Source organism: Kogia breviceps, chromosome 5 (assembly GCF_026419965.1).
Source record: "Kogia breviceps isolate mKogBre1 chromosome 5, mKogBre1 haplotype 1, whole genome shotgun sequence".
NCBI classification, from domain to species: domain Eukaryota; kingdom Metazoa; phylum Chordata; class Mammalia; order Artiodactyla; family Physeteridae; genus Kogia; species Kogia breviceps.
This window is the reverse complement of record NC_081314.1, coordinates 97,970,442-97,990,270: the sequence shown is the minus strand read 5'-3', so window position 1 is coordinate 97,990,270 and position 19,829 is coordinate 97,970,442. Positions and strand designations below refer to the sequence as shown.

Sequence of the window (19,829 nt, the reverse complement as noted above, 5' to 3'; positions counted from 1 at the left end):
GAAAGAGTGAAAGGGAGCAAACACAGAGGAAAGATGGATTAGTTTCTCTCTTACTGCATGGTAATCTCCTTGTGAATGGAGATCCCTGTGCACCCCGCCCTACCTCACTCCCACCACCTCTTCACCAGCATCTGGCTCTGTGCCTGGTACAGAAGAGGCATCTAATGGCTGTCAAGGATGATATAGTGTGGTTATAATGGAGCCAGGCTGTGGAGCTCCAGTCTTGGCCCTGCTGAGATACACTGGCTGGGGCAATGGACCAGTTATTTAACCAATCTCTGTCTCCATTGTCTAAAAATGAAGCCAATATTATGTGTAATTTACAGGGTTGTTATGAATATTAAATGCCTTAATGCATGGAAAACCCAAAGAAAGTACACTGGCATACAGTTAAGTGCTTGAAATTTAATAACTATTATTTCTTGTATAAGTGAACAAATATATTATGGAAATTTAAGATACTGGTCTAACTCGTCTAACATATTTTTCTAAATGAAGGAATGATTTAGTACAAGGATTTGCATTGTAAACCTGTGGCAAAATTAAAATATTTAAGGAGAATATTACTGATGTATTCAGATATTCAACCAGCTAAACCTTTTGGACTCCAAGATTAGCTTAGTAATTGTCTTAGTCAGCTTGGGCTGTTATAACAAAATACCACAGACTGGATAGTTTAAACAACAGTCATTTATTTCTCACAGTTCTGGAGGCTGGGCAGTTCAAAATCAAGTTGCCAGCCAGTTCACCTCTTGTGGAGGGCCCTCTTCCTGATTTGCTGACAGCTGCCACTTGCTATGTGCTCACAAAACCTCTTCTTTGTGTTCTCATTGAGAGAGAGAGCTCTCACGTTTCTTCCTCTTCTTTAAGGGCACTAATCCCATCATGAGGATACCATCCCCATGACCTTATCTAAACTTCAACACCTCTCAGGGGCCCACCTCCACTAATCCCACACTGGGGGCTAGGGCTTAGGCATATAAATTTAGTCCATAACATTAGTAAATATTAATAATTTAAAAAATGTTACTCCTTATAGCACCTTGAAATTTGTCATGCATTTTAGAATGTTTTATCATATTTTATTTTCTCAAAGGCCTTGTGAGGTAAGTAGAAGAGGGATTGGCCCTTATTTTAGATTATTGTTAGTAGGTAAGAGAATGTTTGTGGGAGCAGAGGAAGAAATGAATTATGTCTCAGTGCTCTTGGCATAACTGTATATGCCAGATTTTATATGAAAGCCCTTTGAGCTAAGTTTTAAGATTCAGATAGCAAAACTATGGGTTTTAGTGATTAATCTAATTCTGTTGTTTAATGGACATGATCATTTCACAAGGGCAAATACTGTTCCTCTATGAAGACTCATTAAGCTATGTTATGTGTAAAATTCAGCTGTGTCAGTTCTGACTGAAACTGAAAAGTGTGGACACATAAAGTATGTGGGTTAAAGTAATGAACATGCTAAATATAATTGCCCAGGATTTCTAAATGAGTGTTTGCAGCTCAAGTGTATGCTTGCTCTGATAGTTAGCTGAAAATCCTTTTGTAACATAATACTTATACATTTGTTTTCATCTATATTTTTTTCTTTTACATTAGACATAAGGCCAACCCTTGTCATTTTCAAAACAGTTAATAATTCTGTCCTCCAGATGCAAGAAAAGCTTGGATTCCTAAAGCTCTGTCCTTTCATTTTTGTATATTTAAATTGATACCTGTAAAAGAACTTACAGCTTCTCTTCTTATGAAGAGTAATTTTCTATAACCAAAGATTTATATGAGGCACTTATCTAAAATTATTCTTCTTGGACCAAACTACAAATTTTGGTGGAATGATACGGCCAAGAAAATTTTGTTGTTCTGGCTGTAATCCTGACACATCTAAATATGCCTGTTTTTTAAAAATGTATTGTTATTTCAATTTTTAGGAAAAGCCTGATGGTTCCCCAGTATTTATTGCCTTCAGGTCCTCTACAAAGAAAAGTGTGCAGTACGACGATGTACCAGAATACAAAGACAGACTGAACCTCTCAGAAAACTACACTCTCTCTATCAGTAATGCAAAGATCAGTGATGAAAAGAGATTTGTGTGCATGCTTGTGACTGAGGACAATGTGTTTGAGGCACCTACAGTCGTCAAGGTGTTCAGTAAGTAGTCTGCAGTGTAACTGCTAAGTGGGAGTGATGGCTGGTATAGAAAATGTTCTTTAGAAAGGAGACTGAACTCTCTGTAGTGTCTCCACAGTAAGCATCTATGTAAGAGGACTTCTAGAGATCTTCATTCTCCTCATGCATGCTGTCAGTGAGGAAAACAAAAAACCTGAAATGCAAATAGGAGCTTTACAGTGAGGAACTAAAAGAATATTCTGTTGTTTTGTTGGGTAAAATTTCCCGTGATATGAAGTACTGCTAAATGAAAACTGGCATGTGATCCTTTACTTTCACTGACGTACAAATAAATGTTCTGTGATATATATTGATACATAGATATATAATACATGCACATATTCATGCATATCATGCTTACATATATATGCATTAGGCTAAACCATATAGAAGTTGCCATTTGATATGTAACAACAATAAAATACAAACAAGAGACCTAAGTTTTCTATATATGTATATACGTGTGTGTGTGTGTGTGTGTGTGTGTGTGTACACACACACATTTTGACCTTTAATGCTTAATGCTTGTTGATTTACTTCTTGAGACTGTTCAAGTGGTTTAGAAAATTGCCCTAAAATAAAGAAGTTCACCACACTCTAAATGTGTACATGGAATCCACCAAGGGGAAAGAGTAGAGGAGGGTTGGAACAAGAAAAGGTTGTAGAAGAAACTTGGAATAATTACTGGACGTTACTTTGCCTCATGATAATATATAGTTAATGTGTGTGTACAAATAGGTATGCAAATTAATGACTTGAGAAGTTCTAATTAAAACTTTTTATCTTTTAATATTCTAATAAAATATCCCACTTTCATTACATCCTAATATCTTAGAAATTACAGGGAGAAAAATAGGTTTCGAAAGTTTCAGAATGCCAGTCTTTTTTAATTAGGGAAAAAGTTCTCACTTTTCAGTTTTTTCCTCTGCTTTCTGATAACTTGACAGCACCTAGAAATTATTAAAATAAACAGGGAAGAAAGAAACCCAGAGGGCCTTGCTACTACAGCAATTAACAGTGGATTTTTCCTGTTTCTCTTGTAATAGCCTATACAACTAAGTAGGACTGTCCCTTAAGCATTTATATGGACTTCAGTGCTCCTATGGACTCATGACAAGGATTCAAAGAGTGCTTATACTATCAAGGAGACCTTTGTTCTCCTGAAGAACCTTGTAATAGCATAGTACACGTTTCAGTTTATTACCTTTCAGCTTAGAAGGTACTTTCCAGAAACCATCCACTCAACTCAATCATTTTATGGATCAAACCAAGTACCAAGCGTTTCCCAGTTATGCCCCCTTCCATTAACACCCCGATAATCTCCATCCTGTATTTGCCAAAGTCCTATGTATTTTTCTTTTTTGTCTTTTATTTCACTTTGGTGTTATTAGGAAGATGGATGGTGTGCTGCTAAAAACACTTTGTCTAAAGAGAGCAACCAAGATCTTTTAATTAGGCCATGACATCGTAAATATAAGTACACAAGAATGTACTGCAGTAGGTACAGAGATTGTCACAGCATTCTAAAGTTATGTGTATTGATTTGTCATTGTCATGTTTCTTTGTTGTTATATTAAAATTACCAAATATCAAGACAGTCTATAAGAAAGTTGAGAAAATTCAGGTTGTTCTATTTCAAAGAAACATTTGTGACAATTTTCAGAATATAATTTTTTTAATGCCAAAAAAGTTCATTTGGCCTAATTTGATAAAATTTGTAAGCGGTTTTGGAATACAGAGGATTTCTATGGTTATAAAAACAAACTCACACCCTGCATACCATCAGCTCCCCCTACCCCCTTCTCTTTTGAATGTTGTTGAAAACAAAGTGATTCTCAGAAACAGAATTTGCATTCCAGGCTCTGGGCCAGAAAGAATTTAAATAGACAAGTTACACACTTTTGAAAATGGGGTTTTATACTAGAAACTGTGGGACCTTCCAAGTCCAATTAAATAAACAGCACAGCTCATGATAAAGAAAGAGTTTGCAAGAGCATATAAGGGCTTTGCTTTTTAAAAAATAATGAATTTACTTTGGATCATTATTTGTGAAGCAAACAGCAGCTGTGACATGGAGGCTTTCATTCTATACATGTATATATTGCAGTCACTTAAGAGTTACTAGGCTCATCAATCAGTCCTCTGTTTCCTTCTGTTGAGTCACCTAGCAACATGCACCGTGGACCACAGAATGAGTGTGGTTAACGTGGGCTAATCCCAGATCAGTTTGCTGCAGTATCCTCCTAATGAGCACAAACTGTTTTTATTCAAACTAGAGGCCATGACTGATGACTTTATTACTTCTGTGTAGGTTTGTTTATTCAGTTTTAAGCTATATCTCAGATGCAAGAAATCATGCCCATAAAACAGACCAGATCCAAGTAAGTCCCATGCTTTGTCACCACTAATGAGGCATTTTTGGTTGGTTGGTTAGTAGTTGAATGGCATCAAAATCAAACTGTTTGCATTTAATGCACATTTGAAGTTAATAAAACCATCCCTTAGCAAGAGTAGATCTTAGAAGTTGAATGCTTGCCCAGAGAGCCAAATGGCTGTCAGTGGTATAATGGAAAAATCACTGAACTGGTCATCAGGAGATCTGGCTTTGTTAGATCTGCTGCTAATTTCTGACCATGGGCAAGTGACTTCACCAGTCAGGGCAGGGGCTTCGATTCCCTCCTCATCAGTAAATGAGTACTTTGGATTAGGCGGTGGTTTTCCCACTCTGTTCCTAGTATCCTCTTGACGTGCTAATGAATAGGGCTGAGGAGGGTGATGAGCTGCTTCTACTTGATTAGCTATAATTCGCCCACTCAATATTTCAAAGTTTTTTCATGATATTTTGTTCGGGGGAAAAAAAGGAGAAGGGCTTGAGTACTAAAAAGCATTTGAAAACCACCATCCAGCCTAATCTTCTGCACTGGTGGGTGTGGTATTAAAAGGAAGACTGTTCCCGTGACTTCCGCCTGGACCAACCAGCTCTTCTAGTGATGGTTGACATCACAGTGTTATTTGAGCTTTCACTGGGACACTGTTATCAATGTTTTATCAAAACGGAGCATCTCTCCTCCCACCCTCCCTGTGAAAGTTATTCAACTTTCAACTGCAGGTCATTTTTATTTTTTCAGAATGTAGGAGGCAGAAAATACCTTTTTAACAAATGAGATCTACACTGTATATTTCATTTTGATTCTTTAAATATAAAAAATACCTTTTCCCATCGCATAAGGAAAATAAACTATGATTTCATGCTCACAGTGATTTATTTAAAGTACATCAAGAGTTGATTGCTGACAAAGTACTGAGAGAAGCACCCTTGACTCAATGTAACCAGTGCACCTGCCTTTTCTTGCTCTTCTCCCATATCAAATTGAGGCATCCTCTGTGTGAGGTTTTTGAGAATAACACTAATGCATTTGGGTGATATAGAGCAGTTTTGCATTCATCACTCCATCCTCACCTGGCTGTGAAACTCTTGACAAAATTATTTTACTAATGCAAATAAATTTGTGGTATGACTTTTCCTTTCAATTCTATACTTAGTTATGAATCCTTGAATCATATTGAGACAAAATTCACATAAAGTTTTTTTAAAACACTTTGGAATCAATATGCAATTTTGCTAAAATAGTACACATCCTCTTTTATGGTCTTCTAACATACTCATCGATTGTTACAAGCTAATATAAGAGAAAGTTACATATAAAATATGTATTTAATATAGAGGGTTTGAAACAAAAGTTTGAGAAAATAACTCAGAGAAATGCAATAGGTATTACCATTACTTTCTCAATAGAGAAAGTGACTCTCTCCTCTAAATGGAAAAGTGAGTAACAGTACAAAGAGGACTAAATTTTAAGCATACTTTCATCAGGTTTTCCTGGGTTTGCTGCAGTTTTATTTTATTGAAATAAGAATAAATTTTAGAAAATGTTTATGGAAACAAAGCACACATGGCCATGTGGAAAAGACCAACAATTGTAACACATCAGTATTTATGGTTATACGGGGTTTATAAGTCAAAGTAGAGGAATATATTTGACTTTAGAGGAAGTATGTTCCAACTGAATTGGTATCTGATTTTGGTGAACTAGAAATTAGGACAACTTAATGAAACTGCCCATCCTCGTTTTCTATTAAGAGCCTAATTTTTTGGAGGATTTTTCAAATCTCTATCTATATTCCAGGCATAGATAGTACTGAGGAAACAAAAAACTATTTGCTCTTTTTTTCTTGTTAATCTTGACACTTGATCAACCACAAAAATTAATTTAATATATTACCTCTCTTGAGCTTTCAGAGAGGTGTCCCTGAATAACTGATTTTAGTTCCCAGAGAACTTACACTTACTCAAGCTCCAAGATTTTTGTTCTGTTTAAATATTTTGGATGCAGCCCTCTCTCAAAGGTATTAGACATTTGCCATAAAACATTGAATTCGGAACATAATTTAAGGTTTTATCAATAACTCAGAGTTGTAATTATGAACATTAATGATGTTACATTAAAATAATGGTAAAACCAAGACTTACTGATGTGTATTGGAGAAGACTTTAATCCCCTACCGCATGTTTCCCAGGAATTGCTATTTATGTTGTTTTGATTTTTATAATTTATTTTTTCTAATTGAAAAAAAAATTTTTAATTGAAGTATACTTGATTTACAATATTATATTAGTTTCAGGTGTACAACATAGTGATTCAATATTTTTATATATTATACTCCATTTAAAGTTATTACAAAATAATGGCTATATTTCCCTGTGCTTCACAATATATACCTGTTACTTATTAATTTTATACATGGTGATTTTTACCTCTTAACCCCCTGCACATATCTTGTCCCTACCCCTTTTCCTTTCCCCACTGGTAACCACTAGTTTGTTCTATATATCAGTGAATGTGTTTCTGTTTTGTTATATTCATTCATTTGTTTTATTTTTTATATTCCACATATTAGTGATAACATACAGTATTTGTCTTTTTCTGTCAGACTTATTTCACTGAGCATAAATACCCTCCAGGTCCATTCATGTTGTTGCAAATGGCAAAATTTCAGTCTTTTATATGGCTGACTAGTATTCCATTAGGGGTGTGTGTGTGTGTGTGTCTACACACGCATAAACATCTTCTTTATGTGTGATGGACACTTAGGTTTCTTCCGTATCTTGTGTATTGTAAATAATGCTGCTAAAAACATAGAGGTACATGAATCTTTATGAATTAGAGTTATTCTTTTCTTTGAATATATGCCAGGAGTGAAATTGCTGGATCAGTATTTTATATTTTGTCAGTTTTTAATATTTTGGTCACATTCCTAACAATCAGGTAGTCAGGTGTCACTTCTTGTTTGTGTAAATATAATTGTCTGTTATGCTTTTCTATTTTTCTATGTTTCTTTTTTCCTTTTTTTAATCTTTCTTATATTTTCTTTCCAATTTGTGCATTTAGAATATAGATAATCACTCTTCAGAAAATTGTATCAAGAGAATTATACTTCTAGAATTAATAGTAAATAGGACTCTTATAATTAAAGTGTAGGCTCAACAGATAGGCAGATTCACTATTATTATTAATTACTCTAATTTCTAATATAAAACAATTGCAAAGGGAAAATTAACTCAGAATATTAACCTGAAGAAGCTTACATTATTTTTTTTATATATATTTTATATTTTACATTATTTTTGCATACAATCTTGGTGATACCCATCTTGCTGTTCCAAAGACTTTTTGTCTTCATCCTTGTTTTCTATAATGGTCTGGGTAGGTAACATGTCTGATAACTGAATTCCAAATTGAGTAATAATTATACAAAAGCAGTTTAGTTTGGTAATCAAAATTAAAAGTATAGAGATGGTAGACAATAAGACTATTGAAGAGAGAATAGCTGGTTGTTTTTGTCTATTTATTTGAAAATAGAATAGTTCTATTGCTGCAATTTGTAATCAGTTTTTCCTGAAGCCTCTATTAGAATTTATGCTTACAGAACTTCTGTAAGTTTAAAATGCTTCTGTCCATTATCTCAGGTTCCAAATTTGAAAGATTTTCTCACATTTATAGTTTCATAATATAACTTCATTTAAAAGATAAGGTGTGAGATATACAGGAAACTTGGGCTTCTACATCCCTTAGCCACTTTGCATTTCCCATGATTTTAGAGCAGTGATTCTTAAACTCCAGTGTGCCCAAGAATCCCCAATGGAACTTGTTTAGAAAGTAGGTTTATAGGATTTTCCCCAGATAATGCTGATTTAGTTGGCCAGGTAGAGCTCAGAAATCTGCATTTTAAATAAGCACCCCTGTGATTCAGATTCATGTGGACTCAGGTTTTCATCTAAGGAGATGGAAATTATTAAGTAGAAAGTGCACATGGTAACCAACTGCAGATAACATATCCTCTTTAGTATATTAACCTCTGTTTACAATCTAAACCGTACTCACTGTTTATAAAGCATCCAGAAAACATTACCAATATTTTATTCACAGGAATAATAAGCACTTAAAATAATATTTAATCTAATAAAGCAAATATTTGGAAGGGGTAAACTAACCAGATTTCTTAATTATAGATTATATGGGAAATCTATTTTTATTTTGTTGCTTATTTTTCTACTGTAAATGAATTATTTTTCTATAAACCGAACCACAAATGTTCATTTTCTTCTCCCACATGCACTTAAAATCTTTCTCTACTTAACTTTAGAGCAACCATCTAAACCCGAAATTGTAAGCAAAGCCCCATTTCTTGAAACAGAGCAGCTTAAAAAGGTAAGAACTTGTTTTTGATTAATTGCCTTTCCTTATCCTAGTGTTGAATGCCTTCTCCTGGCCTCAGATGCCAGGACAAATAAGATAGACTTTGCTCAGTGGAGCTGACAGCTGACAGTGTTCCAAGTGCCAGTCAGAAAGTCTGCACAAGGTAGAGAGGAGACACAGAGGAAGGCGTGGTCATTTCAGAAGGGAGGAGAGGGAGATGAGAGTAAAAAAGGCATAAGTCTTTCTTGTTTGAACGAAATGGGTGTTTAATGAAGTAATGACACATGAGTAGATTTTCTCCAGACCAAAGGTAAAAAGGGCTTTCCAACAATATGAAATAATACCACGTTAAAGAAAATGGCATGTTTGGGAAACACATTATTTGCGTTGCTGGAATTTTGGGTGCTCAGCCAGTGGGCAAGAGAGTGCAATAAGAGATAAATCTCGAGAGTTAAAGATAAGCTGGATTATGACAAGCCTTCTGTCATGTATAGTGTTTGGTCTCTATCTTATTGACAAATTAAACTGTTGAATAGTTGAAGTTAAGGGATAAGATCAGATTTAAACAGTCACAGTAGCAGAGGTTTGAAGGAAGTCTGTATTGAAGGAGGGACAAAACTGGAGTTCCATATATGAGCACATGACTTGATTCATAATCTCATTTTCACTAACTAAAATAGCCAAATTTTCTTTGGCTGGGGGAAAAAGCAAGTTCAGAATTCTTTGAATCAGATTGAATTTGACTGCATAATACAACACTAAATATTAAGAACACATGTGAAGTAAAGTGGTGGGGATTATAGATCGTGGTAACTAATGTCATCTGAAATAAACGTAGCATGAAGCTGTAGAGGCAGCCTCATTTTAACACCATTAATGATTCTTGAATACACAGATCTATGAACCATGGTAATAGCCAATGTTAATATAGTTATGTTATTTAGTTAATGTTAAAACTGAATACTGTCAAAATGAATTGGGTAATGCTTTTAAATGAATGTGATTTTATTAATGGTGGCAGCATCTATTGCACATTTTTAAATGGGCAAGACCATAATTTTAAGCACCAAACATTGTTTTTATACAAGAGTGCATTCATTCAGTCCTTAGTCAGGGCTTGGAAAATGAATGGGTCAGGAAATTGTTGGAGTAACTCTGCATCCCTTGAGGAGTCTGGGGCTTTCAAATGGACAACCACTGATGGAACCAAGGTTGTAATATTTGCTCTTTATTTTGCAGTTGGGTGAGTGCATTTCAAAAGACAGTTATCCGGATGGCAACATCACATGGTACCGGAATGGAAAAGTTCTGCAACCCCTTGAAGGAGGTGGGTAAGAAGTGGGCAATAAATTCAGATGACATGTTTTGCCTTTCTCTTGTCTAAGCATTCCTTAGACTATCCTGAGTCTAAATGCATTGCCCTCTTTTGATCTATGACTCTATACTTTGTTACTTTAAGTATCCATTAAATCAGAAAGGATTTTTAAAACATCATTTTAGACCTTGTGCAGAAGAATCAAGAGCAGAGAAAATTATTTCTCTATATGGCATGTTCTAAAAGTTAATTAAAGTGAGTGGGAGATAGAATTCCAGGATTCTATTTCTGTCCATGTCTCTGATTCATGTTTTTGAAAAGACATCTACCTCACTACATGTCAATTTTCCCTCCTCTTAAATACAGTAAGAAGGACAAAACCACTTCTCAAAGTTGCTGTGACAGTTAATTAAGGACTGTGATTTTCCGATGAAAGATCCTACCATTAGTGTTCTTTATTTTCTTCAGCGGTGGTCATAATTTTTAAAAAGCAAATGGACCCAGTGACTCAGCTCTATATCATGACTTCATCCCTGGAGTACAAGACAACCAAGGCTGACATTCAAATGCCATTCACCTGCTCTGTGACATATTATGGACCATCTGGCCAGAAAACAGTTTACTCTGAACAAGCAGTCTTTGATATTTACTGTAAGTAACTCAATATAAAATTATGCTATTTTTATGTATTAGAAAAAATATTCCAATGCTATTTTAAGTCCCAATCCAAAAGCTATTTGGAATCTACTTCCAAACCATCCCCGTTCTATGGTACCCAAATAATCTCTTCCTCTTTGCAAGACCTATAGAATAAATGCTTACCCATCTCTGATATCTTTCACTCTCAACTTTGTTATTTATAATCATCTCTTCTGTATTCCTCTAGACACAAGATCTTAAACACAAGATCTATAACTTAGTCTGATTTCTTCTGGTAGTCCTCAGCCCTGACGCACAGCCTTGGATTTTGTAGGAGTTCAGAATGCCATCTGATGGTTTTCTGAATGAATGACAGGTGAATAGAAGCTTATGACTGATTGGTTTTCTAGATATGGAATTTCCATTTTAATAAAGAAATTTATTTTAATAATGAGATCAATTGCATAAAAGTTAAATAGGATTTTTTTTTTTTTTTTTTAAATTTTTGTTTTTGCAGTACGTGGGCCTCTCACAGCTGTGGCCCCTCCCGTTGCGGAGCACAGGCTCCAGACGCCCAGGCTCAGCGGCCATGGCTTACGGGCCCAGCCGCTGTGCGGCATGTGGGATCTTCCCGGACCGGGGCACGAACCCATGTCCCCTGCATCGGCAGGCGGGCTCTCAACCACTGCGCCATCAGGGAAGCCCCTTAAATAGGATTTTGAATTCCAACATGTTTTGGTTAACTTAATAGATTTGAATATTAGCCTACAAAGGAACTTTCTTGATTATCTGATCTAAGTCCATTATTTTAGCTAGCAGTAAAGTGAGACCTAGAGACTTGCCCTAACTTAGCTATGGCAAGTGGATTAGAATCCTTTTCTCCAAAGCTGTGCTCTTGCCTGTAAGACAGGAGCCAAGATAATATGATTAAGAGCAAAGATTCTGGCAACACAGTCCCAGTGCTGTTATTTTGAATTTCTAGAAAAGAAGCTTAACTACTCTAGGTCTCAGTTTTCCTATTTTGAAATAGGAAAAATATTAATGTAATACTTAACTCATGGTGTTATTATGGAGATTAAGTAAAATCAAAAATCTAAAGTAGCACAATATATAGCACATTAAATGCTTGTTATTAAGTACTATCATCATTATTACTATATAATCATTATTACTTCATAAGCATATTATTTTGGCTCCATGAAGTGCAGAACCTTATAGAAGAACAGAACTGAAGTTCCACATGCCCTAACCATAATGGGCTGTTTTGCCTTAAACTTTGTAAATAAATTTCAACTTGATTTAAAAGCAAGGATTGAGAGGATTTCATCATGTACAGCTTATCTGAAATCAAACTATTATTTCTGTATGTGGAAGCAGAACTCTGTCTGTTCAAAGATATTCAGTTGGAAATAAACTATCTTGGTGTAAGTACAGGAGTACAAGATAGGAAAGAACATCAAGATGAGTGAAAAGGATTGGGAAATTGGCTTAAGAAAAAACAGAAATGTATGTGAGTGTCAGGCATGGGCAGATAGATGGGCAGAAAAGTCCTTGGATGAGGAAGAAGGAAATGATTTTACTGTGGCTGGCTGTGTGGGGAGCATTGGGCACAGCTTTTGAGAAGGCACAATGTATGCAGTGCTGGGCTTCATGGCAAAGACCTGGAAGTGTTTAATATATAGTCCTGACATTCAAGGGGTTTACTATTCCAATAGGTAAGTAAGACATGTACATCAGAAGGAAATTGTCAATGCAAACTTGCAAGTGGTAAGTGCCACAGGGACTTAGTGGACAGTCCTGAAAGCTCAGGTGCCCAAAGGACAGTGATTCTCAAACTTGAGGGTATGCAGCAGAATCACCTGGAGGACTTGTTAGTAAACAAGTTACAGGACCTGGCTCTATAGCTTCTCATTGAGTAGTTGTGGGGAAAGGCCCAATACTTTGCATTTCTAACAAGTTCCTTGGTGATGCTAATGCTAATCCTCTGAGGACCACAGCTGGAGAGCCACTGCTCTAGGATGACTTTAGAGAAGAGAAGGAGGAGCTAAGTGGAAAGTACAGAAGAGTACATTCAAGAAAAAGAAATTTGATCAATTAATCTTGGGGAAGCCTGAGAAAGACGCGCTGGTCCACTCCTTTACCCTATCCAGTCAGTAATTTTTATAGAATCCAGTCAGAAGTTTTATAGAATCTAGCTCTTTCATCTTTGTATGTGTTTGTTTCTGCCTTCTGACACTGCCTAAGATTATGCCACCATTCCTCATTGCTGGTATTTTTTGTAACAACTTCCAAAATAGTATTCCTGTCTGTTCACGCCAAACTGCCCTGCAAGCTGCTGCCAGAAATATATTTCTAAAACACAAATGTGAACATGTCACTACTGTGATTAAAGCTCTTCAGCGACTCCCCAGATCTCTCAGGTTAATCTTTAAACTCCCAATTTCAAAATGCCTTGAGTCCCCTATAGCCATGGTCCTGACCTGTCTCAACATTCATCATTTAACTACTTTCTGTAGTCTGTTCTATTTTCCAGATTCCTCCTGTAGAATACTATGTACATTCCTATCCATATGCTGTCACTATCTTACCTTTATTATCCAGCAAACACCTCCTTATTCTTCAAAACCCAGCTCCAGGGTCAATTCCTACAGGAAGCTTCCCAGTCTGGCAGATCTGTAAGCTACCAGTGATGACTATGCTTATGCATCTTAGGCAGTTTTTGTGCTGTTACAGTCTTAGTTGATAAGTTTGATGTCATCATAAATAAACTGAAAGTTCATTGAGGGCAGGGAATTGCTGTTTTTGACTTCGTAACTCTTGCACTTAGTGCCTGCACAAAACAAATATTAGCCAAATGAGTGAATAAATGAGTGGATAGAGGATAAATGGAGAGAAGGGAGAAAGAAAAATTGAGTAGACTCTTTTGATTATTACGTAGGGGTATTTATGGAGTAGTGAGATATAAGAGTCTTACCTGAACTAAGTTCAAGGCAATTGTGGATGCCAGGTTAAGAAATTTTTATTTCAATTTTTACATATTGGGAATGCGTGAAGAATTTTAAATATCATTGTAATATTCAAAGCACTACTTCAAAAACTTATTTAGAGAAAAAAATATATATATATAAAGATGTAGAAAAGAGAAAGGCTCACGGTGAAGGACCAAATGAAGTTTGAAGGCAATGTTTCAGGTGTAGATTAATTAGATCCTGTGCTAGAGAAGTGTTGGTGGGAATAGAAGGGGAGAATCAGATGCAAAATAGGATTAATCATTAAGACTGGGTGATTGAGTGGATAAGAGAGGGCAAAGGAGAAAGCCAGAATAACTGGCAGACTGATGACTTACTAATAGAGTCAAACTGAAAGTCAAAGGGAGAGCAAAAGATCATTAATTTTGTTGGACGCACATTAGTGGGCAACCAGAAGGCTACTGTCAAAACTCAAATGTGTTACGTTAGCCCTCTGATCTCAGTGTAGTTGTTCAACTCTCTAGTACAGAGCAGAGCCTATTGAAAAGGGGACACAGAGAAGGGTGGTTTTAAAATAAAGCATGAAGTCAGACCGATTATGATTCCTAGCTGTTCTGGCATCAGCTTTGGTCAGAGATGTGCTGCAGTGATGTGCTACAGACCAAGCTAGGCAGAGAAGGGCCATGCAAATGAGTGAGGGAGGCCTAGAAATGGAAGGCCAGTGGAGGACAAACTTTATTTACTTTCTGACTTAACTGAGAACTGCTGGTCAAGGAACTACCTCAGGCAAATTCAGAAAAATGAACAACTATATTAAACCAATCTTTGTTTAGCCTCAGAGCATTCTGGGCAAATATTCAGAGATGCCCAAGCATGGGAAAAACTCAAAGCAATCTATAACAATCCTTCTAGGTTGTTTTTCCTGCACTTTAATCGTAGAAAGGTAAGTAAATGACTGCAAGAGATAGAAAAGAGCCTCAAAATCTACCACTTATTCGTCTCACTTTATTAGCTAATAGCAAAATAAGTCTTCATAGATAATTTTTACTGTTGCTGGTTTGGAAATATAGAAACATGCCTCAGTAGTTATTAAGCCTTGTGGAAGAGGTTCTCTAAAATAAACCTTTGCATTATATGATTTCAAAATTCATTGTTCATTGTATCATCAGCTACATAACAAGTGAATACATTAGAAAGTGGGTCATTTATAACTGCCAACACCACCTCCTTTTCTTTCCTGTTAGCTGGATATGGTCCACTGTGTATTCAGCTTTTAATTTCTTTAGCATTCTACTGTTCAGCAGTAGCCTCAACTAAAGAATACGCTTTAGCCCTATATTCACCATAAAAATGACCAAAATGGAATGAAAGTTGCATCTTGGCTCCAATGAACAGAAAAAAATTGCAGTACATTCACAGTTCTGTTGATTGTGTTAAGGGTCTCCCCAGTACATGGATTTATCTTTTTGAAAGAAGATCTACTCTCCGGCATGCCATAAATCTTGCTGGTATTGTTTGGCTCATGTTCCTTTTTATTTAATATAAGGTATTATTGTGTAATAAGAGTGGGGGAGGGGCTAATAGTTTTAGCTCCTTTGCTAGCTGCTCCAGTCTTTCCAAACTGTAAGATACATGTAATATAGTTATATGTCCTTATAATGAGATTATACAGTGAGATTGTTCCTACTGGTCTTTTACACATAAAATAATTATGGTCATTCCTACCTCAGGTAAAGACATTTTGCTAAGAAGAAATTGATTTTTATGTAACAGGGTCTCTTTGTAGTTTGCTCTAACCAAGATTAGTACTTGTTACAGCAAGTAGCTATTAACTTCAATCCTTCTATGAAAAGATACATTTTAGCAATTACCATTACTAGCTTCTTGAGAAGATTGTGTATAATTTAGTCATTTTCATTGTATGTACTGAGTAATTTGGTACTTGATGAAATGGTTAACTTGTGTCTGTGACTCTTGCAGATCCTACAGAGCAGGTGACACTACAAGTGCTTCCATCAAAAAATTCCATCAAAGAAGGGGACAACATCACTCTTAAATGCTTGGGAAATGGTAACCCTCCTCCTGAGGAGTTTCTGTTTTACTTACCAGTAAGTGCTTCAGAATTATTACTTGAGCAAGACCACTATCATTCTGTCCTGTTGTTTGGCAGCTGGCTGACATTAAGAATTGTATATTCTTGGGCAGCGTAAGTGAGGAAAGGATGTTATTCTTGGAGTCAAGGGACACCTGTGGAATGTCCTTTAAAAGTTTTTTTGGCATCTGCCAGGGCTCTTGCCTTTTTTTAATTCAGTGTTAAGGGAAATCAGGGACAGAGAGGAAAAAATCTGATCATAGGAAACCATAATGGTAGAAACTCAAGGTCTCATTATCCAAATAAACTATAAGAATCTGCTCTTCAGAAGCAAACAAATATAAAATGAAGAATGATGACAGCAAATGGTCTGATGTGGATTCTAAATCTATACACAGTGCATTCCTAAACATGTCCCTGAATTTCTGATATAGGGACACTTCTGTTGCACATTATATTTAGCTTGATAGAATAAAGCAATGGGCTGTATCTTACCATTGTATGTGGTCTTAAACAGCCATTTTCTCAACTTTTATCAGTATCACAGCTGACAGAAATGACGTCTAGAGGATAATTTGGATGTATTCTAGATGCTGTGGAGCCAGACTAGGAGAGAGCTCTGTCTGAGGACACTTGCTTGCTCTCCCACAGCCTTCCCAGGTTTGCATTTGACATAACCTTCCACTGGGAGAAGCCATATACAACTCTGTACTGCATTTACTGCAGGCATCTGCTCACAAATATCACCCACTGCGTTGTTCAGTAATGTTTAAGAGTATCATCCACTGTATTACTCAGAAGACAAGTATAAGTGATTTCCTTTCTACTTAAATATTGACAGAAAATTCTGTTTACCTTAATAAGCTGACATATTGTTTTGTCTAAAACACAAATGAAAATTTGAAACTAATTATGTTTCTACCTTGATTTTCAGGGATGACAGAGCCAAATTTGTGTCTTAGTTTTAACAACAATTATCTTTTTTGTTACTATATACTCCTAATTCATCTATATATTTTAAAATTCTTAGTTATTTTTTTATTTTATTTTATTTATTTATTTTTTTGGTGGTATGCGGGCCTCTCACTGTTGTGGCCTCTCCCGTTGCGGAGCGCAGCCTCCGGACGCGCAGGCTCAGCAGCCATGGCTCACAGGCCCAGCTGCTCCACGGCATGTGGGATCTTCCCGGACCGGGGCACGAACCTGTGTCCACTGCATCCGCAGGCGGATTCTCAACCACTGCGCCACCAGGGAAGCCCTAATTCTTAGTTATTAATTCTTTACTTTTTCTTTTCTCTTTTTAAAATTTCTTCCCCCCCCTCTTTCTTTCTTCCTCCCTCCCCTTCTTCCTTCCTCCCTCCCTCCCTAATTTGGATTATATGTTATGTTTTCTTTTAAGCTGCCTCAAATCTTTTTGTCAGGTTAAGCAAGGGATAAATGTAAAAATAAAATATTAGACATTTTTTAAAATCTGCCTTAACAAACACAAGCCATGCTGTCAATAAAGTAGATGTCATCAATACAATGTAAATTAGCTTCTCAATTTCCTTAGAACCAAATTACCAATTATTTTTCCAGGATTCAGATAATACAAACTCTACTCTCATTTGTCCAATTGAAGCAATACATTCCCCTTTTATTCTTATCTGAGAAAATGTCATTTTAATCAAGAAATATAACTGTTCTTATTGTAGCTACCAAGTGTAATCATCTGACATTTTGCCTCTATCAAAAGGGACAGCCCGAAGGAATACGAAGTTCAAATACTTATACATTGGCAGATGTGAGGCGCAATGCAACAGGAGACTATAAATGCTCCCTGATAGACAAAAAAAGCATGATTGCTTCAACAGCCATCACAGTTCACTGTAAGTCACCTTATTCTTCATTACCAGCTACACTTTAAAGGCCTCTCATAGTCTAACTTTGCTATCTCTTCAAATAAATTGCAGGTATATTTTTCTTAAATAATGTGGTTTCAATAGACTTACTAAAGAGCATCAGTGTACCCAACGTTGGTCCAGATTTGCCCTACAATATTGAAATCTTGAATGGATCTAATAATTGCAACTTTTGGCAGTGATAAACCTCCATCTTCTTTCTAAATGTCTTCAGTTTGTGGTATTAATAAAATATTCACATGCATCTTAAATAAATTATTTTATATCTTAAGAAAATATTTGGATATTCTCGAAGTTTACAAGGTTTGCATTTGGCCGAGAAAAGTGTAGATTAAGTATCTTTTTTAAATTACAGTGTACTCTTAACACCCAAGCCCAAGCAACAGAAATTTTCTAGAAACAGAACCACTTCGAAATCACCCAGAACTTTTAACCCACTTTTTTTTTTAACATCTTTATTGGAGTATAATTGCTTTACAATCGTGTGTTAGTTTCTGCTTTATAACAGAGTGAATCAGTTATACATATACATATGTTCCCATATCTCTTCCCTCTTGCATCTCCCTCCCTCCCACCCTCCCTATCCCACCCCTCTAGGTGGTCACAAAGCGCTGAGCTGACCTCTCTGTGCTATGCGGCTGCTTCCCACTAGCTATCTATTTTACATTTGGTAGTGTATATATGTCCATGCCACTCTCTCACTTTGCCCCAGCTTACCCTTCCCCCTCCCCATATCCTCAAGTCCCTTCTCTAGTAGGTCTGTGTCTTTATTCCTGTCTTACCCCTAGGTTCTTCATGACATTTTTTTTCTTAGATTCCATATATATGTGTTAGCATACAGTATTTGTCTTTCTCTTTCTGACTTACTTCAGTGTCCATCATCAGATGAATGGATAAAGAAGATGTGGCACACATATACAATGGAATATTACTCAGCCATAAAAAAAACCGAAATTGAGTTATTTGTAGTGAGGTGAATGGACCTAGAGTCTGTCATACAGAGTGAAGTAAGTCAGCCCACTTTTATACTCCAGATACTCCAAAAGTTATATTTACTGCAGTAGATAGAAAAAAATAAATATACATAGAAAACAGACACTTCACTTGAGTTCTTCATTTTGTAATTCCTGACAGTCTCTATTATTGATGTACCCTATGCATTGTAGAAACGGGAAGCTAATTTGAACTGTTCCCTGGTGACACTAGAATACACAGAGTGCTTTGGGCAAATGTCAGTCTTGCTTGGAAATATAAGCCAAATTTTCTAAGTCCTTTGCACCCAACAGCACCTCTAGACATGATCCATTACAGTAAGGTTTCTCTAGACATGATCCACTAAAATCCCATGGAATATGGGTGTTTCTTTGTTTCAAAATTGAAAGAGATATTAGAAACTTTTCTGCGGAAATGGTTCTAAATCTATTACTCTACCCATAACGCTTGGAAAACACGTAAGATAGGAGCTAGAAGTTTGAAGGAGGTACATCGGGGAATAGAGTAACCAGATGGTTGCTTTTGAGTGTCTGATGTTGGAAGCACACCCTGGGGAGCCCTGTGGTTACAGTGGACTGTTAAGAAATATTCACAGCTAAGCTACTTCTCTGTTTGCTCCATTTTCATGTTGAACATATCTGAGTGTGTCTGCCATCAGGGGCTAGTTAGAGAGAAAGCATTGACCTCTCAGGATAACAACTGGACTACTTTTTCTCTGAGGACATTTATCAAGTTTGTTCCATAGGGGAAAAGAAGTGAAGTGAGGGAATATAACCAGCAGATAAAATTGCCTGTGGAATAACTTTCTGATATCATTGTTCATGAAATCTTTTGGGCCAATAACCAATAATCTCCAGTGCTTAGTGATGGTACAATCTGCTTATGTTTAAGAGATGCTAGCTACTCAGGATGCTAAAGAAAGAGAACTCTCATTTATATCACCTGTATATCAGGCAGAGAAGGATAGATGGCAGAAGGTTTAGGCAAAAGGCTGTG

At 36.3% G+C, this 19,829-nt stretch overlaps 1 protein-coding gene across 2 annotated transcripts in view; it reads left to right on the top strand.

Moving 5' to 3' along the window:
- Window positions 1-19,829, top strand: part of ALCAM (activated leukocyte cell adhesion molecule) — a 208,914-nt gene that overhangs the window by 149,841 nt on the left and 39,244 nt on the right. For both annotated transcript variants that reach the window (XM_059064318.2, XM_059064317.2), the window contains exons 3-8: window positions 1,929-2,148; window positions 8,872-8,936; window positions 10,164-10,251; window positions 10,708-10,890; window positions 15,828-15,955; window positions 17,675-17,807. In XM_059064318.2, the coding sequence (XP_058920301.1) occupies window positions 1,929-2,148; window positions 8,872-8,936; window positions 10,164-10,251; window positions 10,708-10,890; window positions 15,828-15,955; window positions 17,675-17,807 (817 nt within the window). The remainder of the gene's footprint in view (window positions 1-1,928; window positions 2,149-8,871; window positions 8,937-10,163; window positions 10,252-10,707; window positions 10,891-15,827; window positions 15,956-17,674; window positions 17,808-19,829) is intronic.